Source organism: Sinohyriopsis cumingii, chromosome 5 (assembly GCF_028554795.1).
Source record: "Sinohyriopsis cumingii isolate HCF-2022 chromosome 5, ASM2855479v2, whole genome shotgun sequence".
NCBI classification, from domain to species: domain Eukaryota; kingdom Metazoa; phylum Mollusca; class Bivalvia; order Unionida; family Unionidae; genus Sinohyriopsis; species Sinohyriopsis cumingii.
The window spans coordinates 11,712,016-11,730,526 of NC_142965.1; the positions used below are offsets into that span (position 1 = coordinate 11,712,016).

At 36.2% G+C, this 18,511-nt stretch overlaps 1 protein-coding gene across 1 annotated transcript in view; it reads left to right on the plus strand.

Annotated features, from left to right (window-relative positions):
- The window catches only part of LOC149798639 (acyl-coenzyme A thioesterase 9, mitochondrial-like), an 81,104-nt gene that overhangs the window by 34,985 nt on the left and 27,608 nt on the right, over positions 1 to 18,511 (plus strand). Inside the window, exons 8-11 of the mRNA XM_089957473.1 lie at positions 587 to 654; positions 1,745 to 1,856; positions 8,967 to 9,057; positions 16,599 to 16,684. Of these exons, the coding sequence (XP_089813599.1) occupies positions 587 to 654; positions 1,745 to 1,856; positions 8,967 to 9,057; positions 16,599 to 16,684 (357 nt within the window). The remainder of the gene's footprint in view (positions 1 to 586; positions 655 to 1,744; positions 1,857 to 8,966; positions 9,058 to 16,598; positions 16,685 to 18,511) is intronic.

The following is an 18,511-nucleotide window of genomic DNA, read 5'->3' on the forward strand; positions in this document are numbered from 1 at the left end:
TAGCAAAAAGCCGATTATTTTCATAATGCAAAGTCTTCTGCTTGGCCTGTTATAGGCCCTATTTTGTGTTGGCATACACATCAAGTATTGTTTTAACCGCAAAGTGCCCTTGGGACATTTTCTCACAGATAATCCTCCTTAAATATTTGCTAATCATACATAATCTGGTACAGAGTGTTTGGAATTTAGCAGCTGAAATAAATTTTCCAAGTTTAAGTGAGTTTTAGTTATATGGGATTTTTTAAGTGTGAAATTGAAATTTGGAATCAATATTTTTTTGGTTTTCGGAGTAGAGGTGATTTAGTTTACTGGAAATGAAATGATGATATTTAAGAAGGCAAACTTAAGGTCCTCAAAAACATGGAGGGATTTTAGTTTACCGAGGATTCAGTTTTGAGGGGTTTCACTGTAGTGGCTTCAGACTAGTTCCTGCCAGGATAAAATATTACAAAGAACTTAATTTCTTGGATAATATTAAGTCAGTCTGATCTATGCCAATTAAGTTACTGCCTGGTGAGATATTTGTCTTGCACAAGTTCTTGTCATGCTGAGATCTTTTCAGTAAATCTTTTAATTTCTGTTTCAGTGCTGTCATGGTAAATCCTCTGCATCCTATAGGAGAAAAAGAAGAAGCTTTATTCAAGATGGGAGAAGGTATATTGTACTGTATGTACTCACATATAACTGAATAATTTAGGAAAAATTAAAGCCTGGAAGAAGGGAGGTTGGCTTATCCACAAGTTCGGAACGTGAAATTTTTTTAAGTTTTCTTGTTGACCTTCAGCATATATTGCTATTGTTGATCGCCAAAGACAAGATCACATGCCTGAACCCCCTGAACCACCTGTACTGAAATCCCTGATGGAGTAGTAGTAAGATAAGACTTATCGGTCAACTTATGAATAAGTCATGCACTTGTTTTACCTATACAGTTGGGAGTGGTCAGCTTATATGAGAAGGGGATTATACATGAGTATATATGATAATACTACCAGTTTTAAATAGCAGTTATATCTTGCTTTCCTTACAGTAAAAATTTAATAAATATTTCTATGAAATAGGTAAAATCTTAGGAGAAAACACAGCATCATTACAAGCCATGCAAATGGTACCAGAACCTTGCAACACGCATAATACTATGACATATCACTGTTCTGGCAGCCTTGGCAACAAAAAAAAAAGATTTTTCATCATGCTTATAATGGATTCCTTTCCTGAATACTTGCTGAGGATGATGCAACCTTGTTTACATCTAGTTCTGGTACTGGTTTTAGACTTTAGGTGCATCATCTACAAACAAATCTGTATCTTTGGATTCATTATTTAATGGTTACCACTCCTGTGGCATAAATGGTTAGAGCTTCCGCCTTGAATACTGGAGGTCGCAAATTTGAACCCCAGCTGAGTCATACCAAAGACTTATAAAAATGATACTAACAGCTGCTTCGCTTGGTGCTCAGCATTGAGAGGTTAGTATTAGGACTGGTCGGCCTGATGAGAGTATAGTGTGACTGAGTGGGATATGATGTGGGACATGATGCTACATGTCTGTGCTAGACATCACTATAAAATGCCACATTGCAGACATCATAGCTGTATGACTGAAAATTGTTAAAGCTATGTTAAACATCAAAATCACACACAATCACATTTAATGGTAGATTGTTTACATAGATAAGAAAGAGGAGAGGGCCTAAAACAGAGCCTTGAGGGACTCCTGAATTTGTATTGCCTAATTTTACAGCTAATAAGGAGAAGAGGATAGAGGAGGGAAAGAAAACTCTTCTAAAATCTCCTCCAAGTGAGGAAGAAAGACTGATCATCCACAACCAGTTCCTACAGACCCTGGACCCAAAGTGAGTACAGCAGAACCTAACTTGATATATTCATGTTTTTGAATCATTTATTCCATTTTTTATTGTGAGACTAGAAAAGGGAATGATGAGGTGAATCACATAAAAGCGTTGTTATAAAGGATTTTGGAATTTCAGTCTTTCTGGTGTTTTTTTTCGAAAAGAAAAAATGTATCAACTAATTGTAAAATAATTGTTACCTCATTTAATAACTAGTTTTGATTATATTTGCCAAGGAAAATTTCTGATTTATTACAGATTTGATAATTTAGCAAATAAAAATTCAATATAAATTATATTACTTTCCTGCAAAACTTGTGAATTTCATTTTTGTTGGGCAATAATTTGACCATACATTGTAAGGTCACTTGGTTTTAGGTGCAAGATGCATATATATCCGGTTGATTCATGAAATTTTATTTTAGATTGGAAGTCCCGGTAACATTAAACTTTGTATGAGCTATTTTACTGATATGGCCTTAGCAAATACTACATATTAACAAATACTGAGATACAACATAAACAAATACTCCATATTACAGTGGACAGATACACAGATATAACATAAGCAAATATGATGTATTACAATAGACAGATACGATGTAAACAAATAAGACATATTATAATGATTATAATGGAATGATACATAGATACAACATAAGCAAATACTGCATATTACAATGGACAGGTATGTACAAACAACGTCTTTATAACAATGCAGATCAGAAGCCAACATTAACACCAGCTGAATGTCCATATATATATGGCACTAAACTGTATGTCCATTATATATACATATGGCACTAAACTCATTGTCATATATGGTCATAATTATTGTTAAGCCCATGTTAGTGGCAAGCAGGCCATAACAGTCTCTGTTCAGGTGGCAGTATCAACAGTTTAGGTGTTTGTTAAAGTGTTCCAAGCTTGGATGATGTACTGGAGATGCAGCCATCTTGTATAAACCTGACAGAGGTAATCTTCCTACTGATCTCAAGGTTTTTTGTCATAGTTTTGTTAGCATCCAGTTCTCATGATTTATCATGTTATATTTGTTTTGGAGAATTTTAACAACGCTTTTAACACATTATTGGTTATATCATGCCAAGGAAATGAGACCTAGGTCTCTTTCTCAAAGACACACTAAGGCAGTCAAATCAGGTTTTCCTGGGCAAGTATCGAACTCACAACCCTTGGATTATGAGTCCAGTGCTCTACCAACTGCGCTACTGCAGCTCTTATCTTGTTATGTATCACAGATCTTTAGGTTTCCACTGTATTTGTCTCTCAAATTTTTAGGTTTCCAGTGTATTTGTCTCACAGATCTTTAGGTTTCTATTCTATTTGTCCCACAGATATTTAGGTTTCCATTGTATGAGTTTCAAAGATCTTTAGGTGTCCATTTTATTTGTCTCAGATTTTAAAGTATCCAAATTTCTTATTCAAATACATTACCCAATCATAATAACTTAGGAGAACTACCACTACCTCGCAAATCCAGCCCTCACAGATACTACATTTAGCTAAAGGGAGATAAAAGTTGTCTGCTGCTCCTGTGGTGGATGGGCAGAGTGATTTCCCCTTGCCAATAAGACTTGGCAGCAAAGAGTATGAATATTTCAGTTTTTACTTCTGCTCATGCGACACAGCACACTCTTTTCACAAGAGACCTTGCCACCCATTTTCATCTTGGAAGCTTTAGTTGGAGGAGTCCTTTCACTTCATAGAAAGTATACTCCATCTCTATTTCCAACCTTTCTGTCTTACTTTTGCCAACATTTGTTCATACTTGTTGTATGTGTGTGTGTATATATATATATATATATATATATATATATATCTTCGTCACATGTGCAGATGACCATTATGTCCGCAATGGATAGGTCCAGGCTGCATTAGTTATGTGTGCAAGTTTTTTATACTTTTCAGAACCCTTTTTTGTCTGTATAATCCTACTTCTGGTACATACAGATGGACATTCTTTGCCTGGCATTTTTAGCTTCCATTAGCTCACTGTATACTTGTACTTGTATAAGCCGTCTCTGAGCTTTCCTACAGGTAGTATTATCTACATATTGTAATTATTTATACTGAGATATATATATAGAACCTTTATTGCTTTGACGGCTATTTTCAATCGAGGCAGTCTTGTCATCTGGACATCACATTTCAATGATTATACCTGTCCACGACATCCTTGACCTCTCCGACAGGTAGTATTGTAGTATTGGCTTAAATTCATCTGCTATCACATATTTTTCCAGGTAACCTTCTTTTGGTCAGCTCTGCACCATATTGATGTTCAAACAAGACAGGTGCAGGCATATCATTGTATATTTATTAGCATTATAATCTCTATACGTTTTGTTGACGTTAGACTGTTATCACTTACTGGGTCAATGCTAAGCTCTCACCAATAGTACCTACTAGTGGCCCCTCATGTTTATGTTTTCTGCTCATTATACTTACAGGTTTGAATTATGCGCAAAGCAAAGAAATGGATTTCAAAAGATGATGACATCATCATTCTGCAACCTGACCTTTCATTCGTAAAGGATTTTTTTGGTGCAAAAGGGAGATAACTCAACCCCTCTCCCTTCAGCCACAAAGCACCCCAAATCAACAAGATCAGAAACTGCCCCAGCATCCAAAGTCACCTCCTCCAGACCCAGTGTTACTTACGATTCCTGGGGCCCCGAGTATCCGAGTGGTCTAAAGCACTCTCCATTATGGATCACTGCCATCTCACCTATGTCTGCGTGGGTTCAAATCTCGTATTCGGCCAGTGTGGGTATGTGAGAAAGCTTGCCATTAGCTTCTTGTGGGTTGGTGGTTCTTTCCGGGGTTTTCCCGGTTTCTTCCTCCACCACTAATACTGGCTGCCATGTATAGCCTATCGTGTGCTGAAAAATGGTGTTAAACCCTACAACAACAACAACTTGCAATTCCTATCGAACTTGACCTATTTCTCTTGCAGAACAAGGGAAAAAGATTAACAAACAGCCATCACTTCCCTCTCAATCTGCAGATATGTGGACAGGTTACATGGATCAAGCATCCCATAATCTTTCCCAACATTATAAGTCAGATGATGCTTCTCCCACACACACAGCCTATTTCCATTACAACCAGCCTAGGCCATGTTCAAGTGATCAGGAGTGGCAACAACGTCCTCTTTTTAGGGCTCAATCACACAACAGCCCTTATCCCAGTACATCAAAAAAGACTTACGTCAAAATACACAGGGACCGCTTCAATGTATATTCCTCCTCAGGACTCCATCTGGTACAATGCCCCTTTCAGTTCCTCAGACTTCTACAGACATCACCTCACCAATCTCCCCACACCATGCCATGGGAAGAGCCTCCCTTCTCAGTGACCATCTGGAAGTCACAGTTTCTAATTTAAGACATGGTATGAGTTTTGTGGGTAGCAGATCTCATCACTCTTCAAACGCACCTCATACCACTAAGGACAATGATGCTTGTTCTCGATTCTGGATGATGTCCCATGAAGATTCTGCCTTACAGGCCTCCATTGAGGAAGTATTTCACCTTTTACCCCCAAAGTTTTGCCCACCTCACCCCACACAAACACCAAACTAGACTAGAGTCCCAGCATCTGTTGATCTTATGACAAAGAAGGAGAAGCTTGCCTTCAAGTTACTGCTGCAGTCAAGGAGAGTTAGAGACATTCTGAACTGTCTTCACCACCAATTGCAGGATCCCAGCATTAACAGACTTTTCTTTACACAAAAATGCCTTCCAGCTCACTTCTGTCGGCGTTTCTACCATTGTCACAAACCAGCCTTTCACTTGGAAACCCCAGCAAGCTTCCGGGATATCGCCGCTTTGGGGATCTCCAAACCACACTCCATACGTATGAAACGAGTGGCCTTTGACAATACTCAACAGTTAGTTTGCAGTATTGTCGCTATGGGGTCTGTACTTGACTTAGTTTCCATGACAATTTTCCAACAAGTGGAACAAAGCCTCTCTCCTCCCACTTTGACTTCTGCAGGTCATGCGTGGGAGTAAGTGTCACACATGACCCATGTTTTAAATAGGGCAGCACAATGTGGTCACCATCGCTACTAATTGACAATTGGCTGAATGGGATTCTGTACTCACAACTTCCACCTTTCTAAAGAACCGCCATTAAACCAGTCTGCGCACACAACCTTTATCATCCAACCTTTTGTTTAACAGCCAGATTGAAGAGGTTCATAAACAAGCCACCAAAGAACCAAATTTCCCTAACCCACAACCACAGCGTCATTACAGGAATACTATAGGAAATCAGGAATGGGATCCAAGAGCCACCCAAAGGACACAAACCTGTGGAAAACAGTCCTGCCAGAGATCCACTCAGCGTAAGCCACATCCATACATGCCAACCATTATGCTTTTGGCATAATCATTACGCTTTTTTTTCACTAAATTACACCTTACGAGTAAACGTATATGGATTACACTTTTTCGGTGTATCCACCTTCCAAAAAATATCAATTGTTTGTTTTCTCGTTTTTATTAAACATCCCATTAATCCCACAGATCGTATTTTAGAAAAGATGGCTTCTACGTAACTACAGTATAAGAATACGCTTGTCCGTGCACTTTCCTAACAGTATTATGTTCTATTTATAGCAACTATCTTATTACCCAGAAACATGCTGGTTATACTTTCAAACTTTCGACCTCATATTCTATTTATAGCAGCTGTATGGCTTAGTGAGGAGAGAACAGACTGGTTTTCTCATTTTTAATCTTTACTCGCAGATTCTTTTTTCTAATTTATATTTAGTACAGAACCAGTCTATAGGTATTTAGCGCTAAAAAGTATAATTTATTTTGGTCGATGCGTGTATGAGAGCAAAAATATCTCCTTTCAAATAATTTCACATATGGATTAGAAAAAGGCCAAAAATAAATGAAACAAAAAATAACAGAATCCTCCAAAGATAAGGACACGAGGGCAGCATCACGTGACATCTATTGCAGGCCGTGTGGAAATAATTTTACTATTTGGCGCTAAAAGTCTTAAGATGTATTCTAGTCGATGTTTGTGTTAGAGCACATATATTTTTTCAAAGAATTTCACAGGTGGATCAGAAAAAGACAAAGAAACCGAATTCTTCAAAGATGAATACATGAATGGCATAATACAGCGTTCCATTCTCGGGCACAGGGGCTCGTATCATTGCTTAAAATTGACCTGTCATATATAGTATATGTATGACAGGTCAGTTTTAAGCAACGGGAGATTCAGGTCTTTCCTCATCTACTCAAATACCATGACAGCAGTTGTTTCATCCCTGCCCGGAGCTCCTGAACCTGCACGTCAGGATCATATCAAACAGGCCCTCATACTTAAACAATTCTCACAACCCTTCATGGAGAGAATCGCTCAAGCATGATGTCCCTCCACTCTAAAAGTGTATAAAGGCAAATGGCACATTTTCACCCATTGGTGCACAACTGAACATAATTTACCTCTCCAGGCATTGATACTGCAGATAGCTAATTTCTTCCTCTGGCTCTTTGAAGAAAGAAAATTGGAGTACGATCAAAGGCTACCAGTCCATGATAGCTGACACCTTTCATCATCATGGGCACAAAGATATCGGACAAAACAATAGGCATCTCTGGCACACCTTTCCTACAAGACTTGCTTCCTTATGGCCTTAGCAACAGCAGGCAGAATTAGTGAAATACATACCCTGTCCGCAGACCCCAATTTCCTGCAATTTCGACAATTTGTCAGTCTTAGTTATGATAGCTTCCTCGTTCATCACCAAGAACTGTCTCCCATCCACGTTAACCAGACTTTTGTCATGAAACCTCTGTCTCACCTGGACACATCAGCCGAAGGCCACTTACAAGACCCAGTCAGATCATTGAATTGGTACCTTAATCGAACAGAACTGGTACGTCGAGGGAGATCGTGCCTTTTTCTATCTCTTAAGTCAGGACAAGACAATGTATTAGCTCAGACTATCTCATCCTGGATTAAGTGGGTTATTCACTCAGCGTAAACTTATTACGCATCTCGGCTCATGTGGTTAGGGCAGTTGCCACCAGTCTAGCATTCAAATGGAACTGTTATCTAACCGAAACCATTCAGGCTGTGGGATGGAGATCAGAGTCCACATTTTCTAGCTTTTATCTCTAAGATCATCATCCCAAAGGGCCCAGTTCGATCTGGTTGGACATATCTCCACAGCTCAACAGGTCACACTTCCAGGTTGATCAACAGCTTCTTAAAGATGCAGCTTCATGATTTCTGCTGGTATTGCGGAGGGTGGGGTGTTTTTTCCCTTTTGAAGCCCCACCCTGGCAGACGTAGCCTTCATCCAGTCTGGTTACCTAGAAGCTGGCTCTCTTACCTTAGTTGACCAGATTTTATTTCCGGGGTAAGGGGATGTACCTCCCTCCACCTCTTACCTATTGTCCTAAAGTATTATGATTAGGCCATGTATTCAAAGAAGAAACCAGTTTTTCTTAGTAAAATATGTTTCTTCAAAAATACTTACCAAATCATAATACATATACTCCCTCCCAGCCTCCCTGCAGTTATATCCATATGGAGCATGCCTACTGCTCCAGTAATAACTGAAATATCCTTACTCTTTGCTGGGGCCCCGAGTGGCCGAGTGGTCTAAAGCGCTCTCCGTTACGGATCACTGCCATCTCACCTCTGTCTGCGTGGGTTCGAGTCCAGGATTCGGCCAATGTGGGTATGTGAGAAAGCTTGCCAGTAGCTTCTCGTGGGTCGGTGGTTCTTCTCGGGGTTTTCCCGGGTTCTTCCTCCACCATTAATACTGGCCGCCATGCATAGCCAATCGTGTGCTGAAAAATGGCGTTAAACCCCACAACAACAACAACAACAACTTACTCTTTGCTGCCAAGTCTTATAGGTAAGGGGAGATCACTCTGCCTGACAGCCATGTGGGTAGGCAGACAACATTTAGCTTGCTTTAGCTAAAAGTAGTATCTGGGAGGACTGGATTTGTGAGGTAGTGGTAGTGGTAGTTCTCCTACGGTATTATGATTGGCTAACTATTTTTGAACAAACATTTTTTTACTAAGAAAAATTGGTGTCTTTACCTCACAGATCTTCAAGTTTCAAAATCAGAGTCCGACCAGAGAACAGTATTTGGATGGAAGATACAGTCCTGAAGAACATGAACATATGTTTTCCTGAGGCAAGTTTCGATAGACTTGTACAACACAGTATGTTTTTTTCTTTTTTTCTTTTGTCGTCATTTTGGATCTAGTTTCAATGTTTTATTGTCCAATTGTTTTATGTATTGGCTTTTCTGCCTTCAACTTATCACATATGTATTTGACAGGAAAGTTGTTATATAGCAGTATCATTTCTCTGGTCTTGTATCAACTCTCTGAGCAGTATGTAAAATGTGGTCACTGGCTAGGCATGGGTTCACTCTCTGAACAGTAAGTAAAAGATAATCACTCTAGCTGGTCATGAATCAACTCTCTGAACTGTATGTAAAATGTAGTCACTCTGGCTAGTCATCGGTCACAACTCTCTGAACAATATGTAAAATGTAGTCACTCTGGCTAGTGATGGGTCAACTCTCTGAACAATATGTAAAATGTAGTCACTCTGGCTAGTGATGGGTCAACTCTCTGAACAATATGTAAAATGTGGTCACTGGCTAGGCATGGGTTCACTCTCTGAACAGTAAGTAAAATATAATCACTCTAGCTGGTCATGAATCAACTCTCTGAACTGTGCATGTAAAATTCATTCACTTTAGCGGTACTTTAATCAACTCTTTGAACATTGCATATACAGTTATTCTTGGAATTCTGTAATCAACTCTGTGATCAGTGCTTGTAAAATGCAGTCACTATAATGGTATCAGAAAGAAGACACGTCTCAAAACTAGCAACATGGTAACAGTTTGGTTCATGCACCTAACTCAGTTTATTTCCATATTTGTTCTGAATATAGACCACTGAATTTTAAAGTGGACTGATTTGACATATTTGAAAATGAACTGGAAAAAGCATCCTTAAATTTAGATGAGGTAATACTGTTTGGATGACTTCAACATTGGCTACCTTAAATCCATCCCAAATCTATCCCCCAAGAGAAGGTTGGATTTAACTGGAACAAAGTTTGGTTCAAGTTATAAATCAACCAGTTTAACCCTGATTGATTATATTTAAACAGCTGTCATGAAAATGTGTCAGAAATAAAAGTTATAATAATTGCAGTTAGAGACCAATTATCCATTCTTTCACAAGGCATTAGATTGAAGATTCTAAAGTATGTTAATATGTTGAGTGTTTGTATTGGTCTTATTGGCACATTGAAAACACTATTGGTTGTATCATGCTGATTCAATGGGATATGATTACCTTTCCCAAGGACATCCCAAGGACACTGTTGGTTGTATCATGCTGATTCAGTGGGATTTGATTACCTTTCCCAAGGACATCCCAAGGACACTATTGGTTGTATCATGCTGATTCAATGGGATCTGATTATCTTTCCCAAGGACATCCCAAGGACACTATTGGTTGTATCATGCTGATTCAATGGGATCTGATTACCTTTCCCAAGGACATACCAAGGCAGCCAACGCAGGCTGGCATGGGCAAATATCAAGCCTGCTACCCTTGGATTAGGAGCCTGAGGCTCTGCCAACTAAGCTACCACAGCTTCCCAAGAGAAATTAAATAATTTGATTTTAAATATTCAATGAAGATAACTGTATTGTTCCTTCAATACAGTTTAAATTTTGCCTGTTGTAAATGGAGGTTTAATCTTTCTGATTTAATGTAAACTGTACGTGGTATTAATTAAGATTTAATCCTGTAGTACAGACTGGATAAGTATGAATGTATTAAAACAAAAATGTCAACCTTCCTAGTAAACCTAAGTGGCTATAAATACCTGAAGTAAATTAGGCTACATTTTAGTGCCTGTTATTTCTCTTATTTATAAGTGACATGCCTTTGTATGCAGCCAGTGCTCATTTAGATCATTTTGTAAATGATGCTGGTCTAAATGCTTCCAATCAGATTCTTGATCAAAACCAGATAAAACTAATTGATGACCTTAGCAACACCATTGATGACCTTAGCAACACTATTGATGACATTAGCAACACTATTGATGACCTTAACAATACTAACTGATGACCTTAGCAACATTATTGATGACCTTAGCAACACTATTGATGACCTTAGCAACACTAATTGATGACCTTAGCAACACTAGTGATGACCTTAGCAACACTAATTGATGACCTTAGCAACACTATTGATGATCTTAGCAACACTATTGATGACCTTAGCATCACTACAGCAATTGGCCAAATCAGAAAATACAGATCTTGTTGTACAACTCTCCATTGATAACTTACACCCAGATCATTCATGCAGGATCAGGCATGGATCCCATTTTTTCTTCTTATAAAATACTAAAATAATTGGTCAGTATTTGTTGAACGTGAAGTAATTTTTTATCAAAACTGGTAAATGATTCTATGATATGATGCTATAATCAAATCATATTTACTGCCTGGAAGTTTGAATCAGTGTCTTGAAATTTATCAATTTTAATAAGAAGTCATAGATTTTGTTAAATTTTCTTTGCAAATAAATGTTCTAAGTATGTTAACTGTAATAAGATTCAATTAAATTTTGATCTGTGAAATTGTCATTAATGCCTGCTGGTGGCAGCGCTTTAAGATATAAACACAAATTAAATAAATTTAGTAAGGTAAAATTCATGTTTCAGTTTCATTTAATTCTGTTTCAGTGTAATCATTATAAATGCCATACACTCTCTTGTATTCCAACATGAAAAGTGTCAATCTACCATCACATCTATGCCCGTGAGCATTTCTTTGAGAACCTAATTAAGTGCTTTTTTATCTTTGATTTGCAGAAGTGTTTGTTGTATTGTTGCCATCAATTTAAAGTAGGCCTGCTTTGTATTATGATGTTATTTATGTTTTTTGCATCAAATCAAATAAAGGAGGTGGAGTTTAAGAAAGATTACAAGGCACGTTAATCTTGCCCACATTGGAGCTACCGGTCATGTTAGTGTATCAGGTCAACTCATTTCAATTGACCAGTTGACCTCTATTATAAATATTATTGTGCAAGTAACATAATTAATGTATCTAACATAATCAGTGGTTTATTGAACTAATTCACATTATCAGTAGCAAGGGAAAGCTTTGTTCTACATATATGATTCATTATGAAGAAGAGAGTTCCAAAGTTTGTAGTGAACTTAAAATTCCTGAATTGGCACTCAGAGGTTTTCTCAGGGAGGAGCAGAAACTTCCCTATTACTAGCAGTGAAATCATGGCATCAGTAATTTATTGATGGAACAAGTTTTTAAAAATTAAGGTTTGACATTGACAGTTGTTGTCTCAGGAATAAAAAGAAATTGTTTTGTTATGGATCAACAATAGCACTCAAATATACCAACATTCACATGCAAAAGCAGTGACATAATACACAACATTCACATGCAAAAGCAGTGACATAATACACAACATTCACATGCAAAAACAGTGACATAATACACAACATTCACATGCAAAAGCAGTGACATAATACACAATATTTTTGAAGGTACAAATATTGTGTGTTAAAACCTCTTGGAGTAATGATCTTTTGGATGTTGGTTATTGTGAAAACAAAGGTAATCTATACAGAAAGGTGAACAACTTTATCACAAATTGCATTTTATTGACAATTATTCCCAGTGTGCTTATAAAACAAAAATTAAACTTTAAACAGTCCCCCACCTCTTCTGTTTGCTGATGACTGACCAGGATGGCATCCCCTTCTTAATTTTTCAGAGGTCCTGCAGTAAGTAACTCATACCCTGGCTTATATTGCATTCTCTGTTTTTGGACGGTGTTGTGTGCAAGTTATCAAGGGAGAGGTGAACATGTTATGCTTAGTTACAAATGTTCAATCAGGAAAACAATTGGATTTATAGAACATGGAATGTACCACACATATTGATTGTTTATGCAAGTCCAAAATATCACTGCTAACTGTATTAACAAGTATTGACCCATGAGACCAGAGTGCTGTATTGTGTAGTTCATACATTTTACTAGCTTTAGACCATTGTGCAGTAGTTTTGGGGAACTGTTTTAAATCACAGCTAAACGGGGCCTTAACGTTACAAACACTGCATATCTCATTATATATCTACAATAGAGAATAAGCACTTTAAGGGCAATTTTGGTTTATTAATGTGTTGCTGAAAAGGGTCCAGTATTTTCCAAAATCTCTTCAAATTATGTGAAAGCAAAAAGTATCACTTATGACTCTCAAAATAATATTCAGATTCTAAAATCATCTTAAGAATTCTTCATGTTATGTTTTTATTACTCCGTGGCCTTGTCTGGTACCTTTTAACATTAACTGCAGACATTGTGGCAATATGACTGAATAATTGTTAAAGCTATGTTAAAATCCAAAAACACACAAACACACTATTAACTGATAACTGTTTGTGAGAATTTAAAGCTAAATACAGACATGCCAAGAATGGATAATTATTGTTTGATTTTATCATCTTTTATTCTTATTGCTATTTGCTTTTTTCTTTGAAATAAGTAAATATATATATATATATATATATATATATATATATATATATATATATATATATATAGTGAAATTTATAATTTGGTTTATTAACTATTATTTTATTCTAAATATGGGTACAAATACCTTGTGCTAGTTTATAAGAGGGTATCGTGAGATAATAGCTTATAACCAATTGTATTACCTACTTTCAGTTTATTATTATTATTATTATTATTACTGATGTATTTCCATTGCATAATTCACCATCAGATCAGGTCATAATTGTAATCACAAAATGCATGAACTCCCATTGAGCTTTAAATTTTGTTTCGACCAATCACAATTGATGTTACTTTTGAAAGCTTGTTTCTGATTGGCTGATATACATACTCAATCACAGACTCAGCTTCATGATATCAAGACCTAGCTTTTGCTTAAATTTGAAACTTTTCTCCTCAAACTGAGATTTTGTATTTTCATGATACTTCTTCCAATATCACTACTTGTTTCATGGATAGAAATATTGGAAAGCATGTAGAATTACTTTCTAGATTTAGAATTTAATAATGGAGACCATTTTAATCATTCAGATAAGATGAAGAAATCTTCATTGTTTCCTCTGAGATAAGGCTAAACTCCTTTATGAAAGACTCGAGACTTTATGACAGTATTTTAATTCCTGATGCCTGCTGAATATTCTGAAAAGAAAGTAATTATTACTAAGCAGTAAAAAAATATTCAAAAATCTTAATTTAAGGAAGAAAATTTGAGATGTTTAGTAAAACTGGGACAAGGCAAGGTATGGAACAAGGCCAGGTCTGGAAATGATAAAACTCTTGAGTTTTAGTTTCAGATTTTGTTTTGACTAATTACAATGTTACTTTCAAAAGCTCATTTCATATTGGATTTACTAGAAACTTGATCTTAGACTTAAACATGGCTTTATGATCCCCTGGTCATGAAGTAAGTTGATTGTTTTATATCTGACATCAAGTGAACTTATTAGACACTGATTTGTTGGCATATTACAAAATGAAAATCTAGGTCAATGACATTTGCAAATTGATGCTTGTTATGGGTATGTAAATACCCTGGATGTAACAATTCATTGATGTATTGATCAATTTTTTTCATTTCAATACACACATCAATACAAATTGTGGAAAATCAATAGAAAGTGATACTTACCTTATACAAGTTACTTTTAATCTTCAATAGCCATATATTATTATTAGTTGTGACTTGTTTGCCTCATTATGTTTTTTATGTGTATTGATATGTACAGTAACAACATATATATGTATTGATATGTACAGTAACAACATATATATGTATTGATATGTACATATAACAACATATATATGTATTGATATGTACAGCAACAACATATATATGTATTTGTATTGATATGTATAGTAACAACATATATATGTATTGATATGTACAGTAACAACATATATATGTATTGGTATGTACAGTAACAACACATGTTTTGATATGTACAGTAACAACATATATATGTATTGATATGTACAGTAACAACATATATTTGTATTGATATGTACAGTAACAGTATATATGTGTATTGATATGTACAGTGACAACATATATATGTATTGATATGTACATATAACAACATATATATATGTATTGATATGTACAGTAACAGTATATGTGTGTATTGATATGTACAGTAACAACATATATATGTATTGATACATAGCATGGGTGGGATGTCTCACCTTTAAAAATTACTTATTACTCAGTACAGTGGTCCTCCTGATGAACGACCCCTCTGACCAGCGGCCACCCACTTTTTACATCCAGAATCCCTTGGCACTGACAAGTTTGTGTTCAAAAGTACCCTTCAAGGAAGGCCACCCCTCTAAAGCGACCAGCAGCCAACATAGTGCAAAAATGTCAAACTTACCCCTCACAAGCGGCCACATTTTATTGCTAATATGTGTCCAGAACCAATATTTAATTTACATGGTAAGGAAAGCAATCCGATTATCTTTCCCGATGTCTGTTTCTGGATATCATGTTTTCATTACTCTAAGAAGTGTTGGCTAAAGTACATGTACCACTAAACTTAGTATTATTAATGCCACCGTTTAGAGGAAATGGAGCCAGTAATGTTTTGATATGGTTTTGGGCTTCACAGAGCAGTTATTTTTGTTTGGTTGTTTTTTTATGATTACGACCAGACATAATTGTCAAGATCACAACATGGTCAGCATAGGCTAAATTATAGATTTTGTGGATTAACAGACACAGCAAAATTAACTTGAACAAATCCTCAAAACAGGGTACCAGACAAAGACCGTAAATCCATGTGACAGTACATGTACCACACCCTTGATAAACAAGGAATTTTATTTACTCTACAAATGTTTTGTCTGCATAATTAAATTGCAGTACTGTACAATTAGCAACATAGGAATAAATTGTTACAAAACTTTAACATGTCATAACCTAAACAGAAAAAAATACTCCAGAAGGAAAAGTAGAAGTTGTTTGACTTGATGATAATGGGGAGAGTTCACTTGCCGATAAATTTTATTTTGGGAAGACTCAAATAAACAACACCGTAACAGATAAGGAGAATATTCTGTAACAGTGGGAAAATGGAGTAAATGTAAAGAGAATTGTTTTAAATACAAAACAATGTATGTACCAAGATTTAAATAAAATTTAAATAATGTTTTTGAATGGTTTTGCAATGTGCATGCCAACAATACCCAACTCACATTACATGCCTAAGAATATGAACAATTAATTTATGTTACCTTGAAATAACTCTTTTTAAGACAAGAATAACATTTTAATAATAATGCTACTTTTAAATGAAGATTTAACTGCTTTATGTTATATGTGGCTTTCCTGCTATATACACATACATATACATCTCAGAAATACAGTCCCCAACTGGAAAGTCCACCTGTTTTATATGGCCACTTTCCCGGTGCAGAAGGGGTGGCCGTATAAGAGGCGGATCACTGTGTTACATCTGTTTCATTGCAAAACTTTATTGTTAAAACTTGTTAACTTTTCTTTTTAAAAAAGTTATGAAAATTGAATAAGGGACACATGGGAATTTGATGGTACTAAGTAATTACACTAATAACCTTAAACTTTGTGTTTCAGCAAAGAAATCTGTACAATAAGATCTTTGGTGGGTATCTGATGAGGAAAGCATTTGAGTTGGCTTGGGCAAATGCTATGCTATATTGGTAAGTAACTGAAAGAAAAGTAAATACAGCTAAGTAATGAAAATAATACCCACCAAAATAGATGTACATCATGGGACAAGGCAAAATAATTAATATTTTTTGTGACCAAAAACTTACCAACATGTAAAGTATAAAAACCTTTCTCATTGTCCCAGTGTTTACAAGCATGTAAAGCATAAAAGCTTTTCTCATTGTCCCAATGTTTACCAGCATGTAAATTGTAACACCTTTCTTGTTGTCCCAGTGTTTACCGGCATGTAAAGCATAAAAACCTTTCTTTTTGTCCCAGTGTTTACCGGCATGTAAAGCATAAAAACCTTTCTTTTTGTCCCAGTGTTTACAAGCATGTAAAGCATAAAAGCCTTTCTCATTGTCCCAGTGTTTACCAGCATGTAAATTAAAACACCTTTCTTGTTGTCCCATTGTTTACCTGTATCTAAAGTATAAAAACCTTTCTCATTGTCCCAGTGTTTACTGTCATCTGAAGTATAAAAACCTTTCTCATTATCCCAGTGTTTACCAGCATGTAAACTATAAAAACCTTTGTCATTGTCCAAGTGTTTACCGGCATCAGATACTTTAGGTATAAATGGCAATATTGCATCATGTTACATCAGCAATGACCATTATCTTTTTTATCTAATTATTCATTGACACACACCATTTTTATTTCCTGTTGATTGGGAATCTTCATGTTTTACCCTCACCATCTCATCATTTTGTTTTTAATTGTTTTATTTGATTTGTTTTGGTTGGTAATGAACCTTTTATCAGCTGTGAATAATCTTGAGGTAAGTCTTACACAATGCTGTGTTACACCAGCAATGACCAGCTGTTGGTAAAATATCATGTCAGGTAAGTCTTATACAGTGCTATCTTACACCAGCAATGACCAGCTTTTGTTAAAATATCAAATAAGTAAAGTCAAAGGCTATTCTGTTACACCAGCAGAGACCAGCTGTTGTTCAAATATCCAGTGAGTAAAGTCTTGTACACTACTATGCTACACAAGCAGTGACCAGTTATTGTTTACATATCAACTGAGTAAAGTCTTGTACATTTCTATGTTATACCAGCAGTGACCAGTTATTCTTCACATATCAAGTGAGTAACATCTTAATAACTACTATGTTACACCAGCAGTGACCAGTTATTGTTCACCTATCAAGTGAGCAGAGTCTTGTACACTTCTATGTTGCACCAGCATTGACCAGTTATTGTTCACATGTCAGGTGAGTAGAGTCTTGTACACTTCTATGTTACACCAGCAGTGACTAGTTATTGTTCACATATCAGGTAAGTAGAGTCTTGTACACTTCTGTGTTGCACCAGCAGTGACTAGTCATTGTTCACATATCAGGTGAGTAGAGTCTTGTACACTACTATGTTACACCAGCAGTGACTAGTCATTGTTCACATATCAGGTGAGTAGAGTCTTGTACACTACTATGTTACACCAGCAGTGACTAGTTATTGTTCACATATCAGGTGAGTAGAGTCTTGTACGCTGCTATGTTACACCAGCAGTGACTAGTTATTGTTCACATGTCAAGTGAGTAGAGTCTTGTACACTACTATGTTACACCAGCAGTGACTAGTTATTGTTCACATGTCAAGTGAGTAGAGTCTTGTACACTACTATGTTACACCAGCAGTGACTAGTTATTGTTCACATATCAAGTGAGTAGAGTCTTGTACACTACTATGTTATACCAGCAGTGACTAGTTATTGTTCACATATCAAGTGAGTAGAGTCTTGTACACTACTATGTTATACCAGCAGTGACTAGTTATTGTTCACATATCAAGTGAGTAGAGTCTTGTACA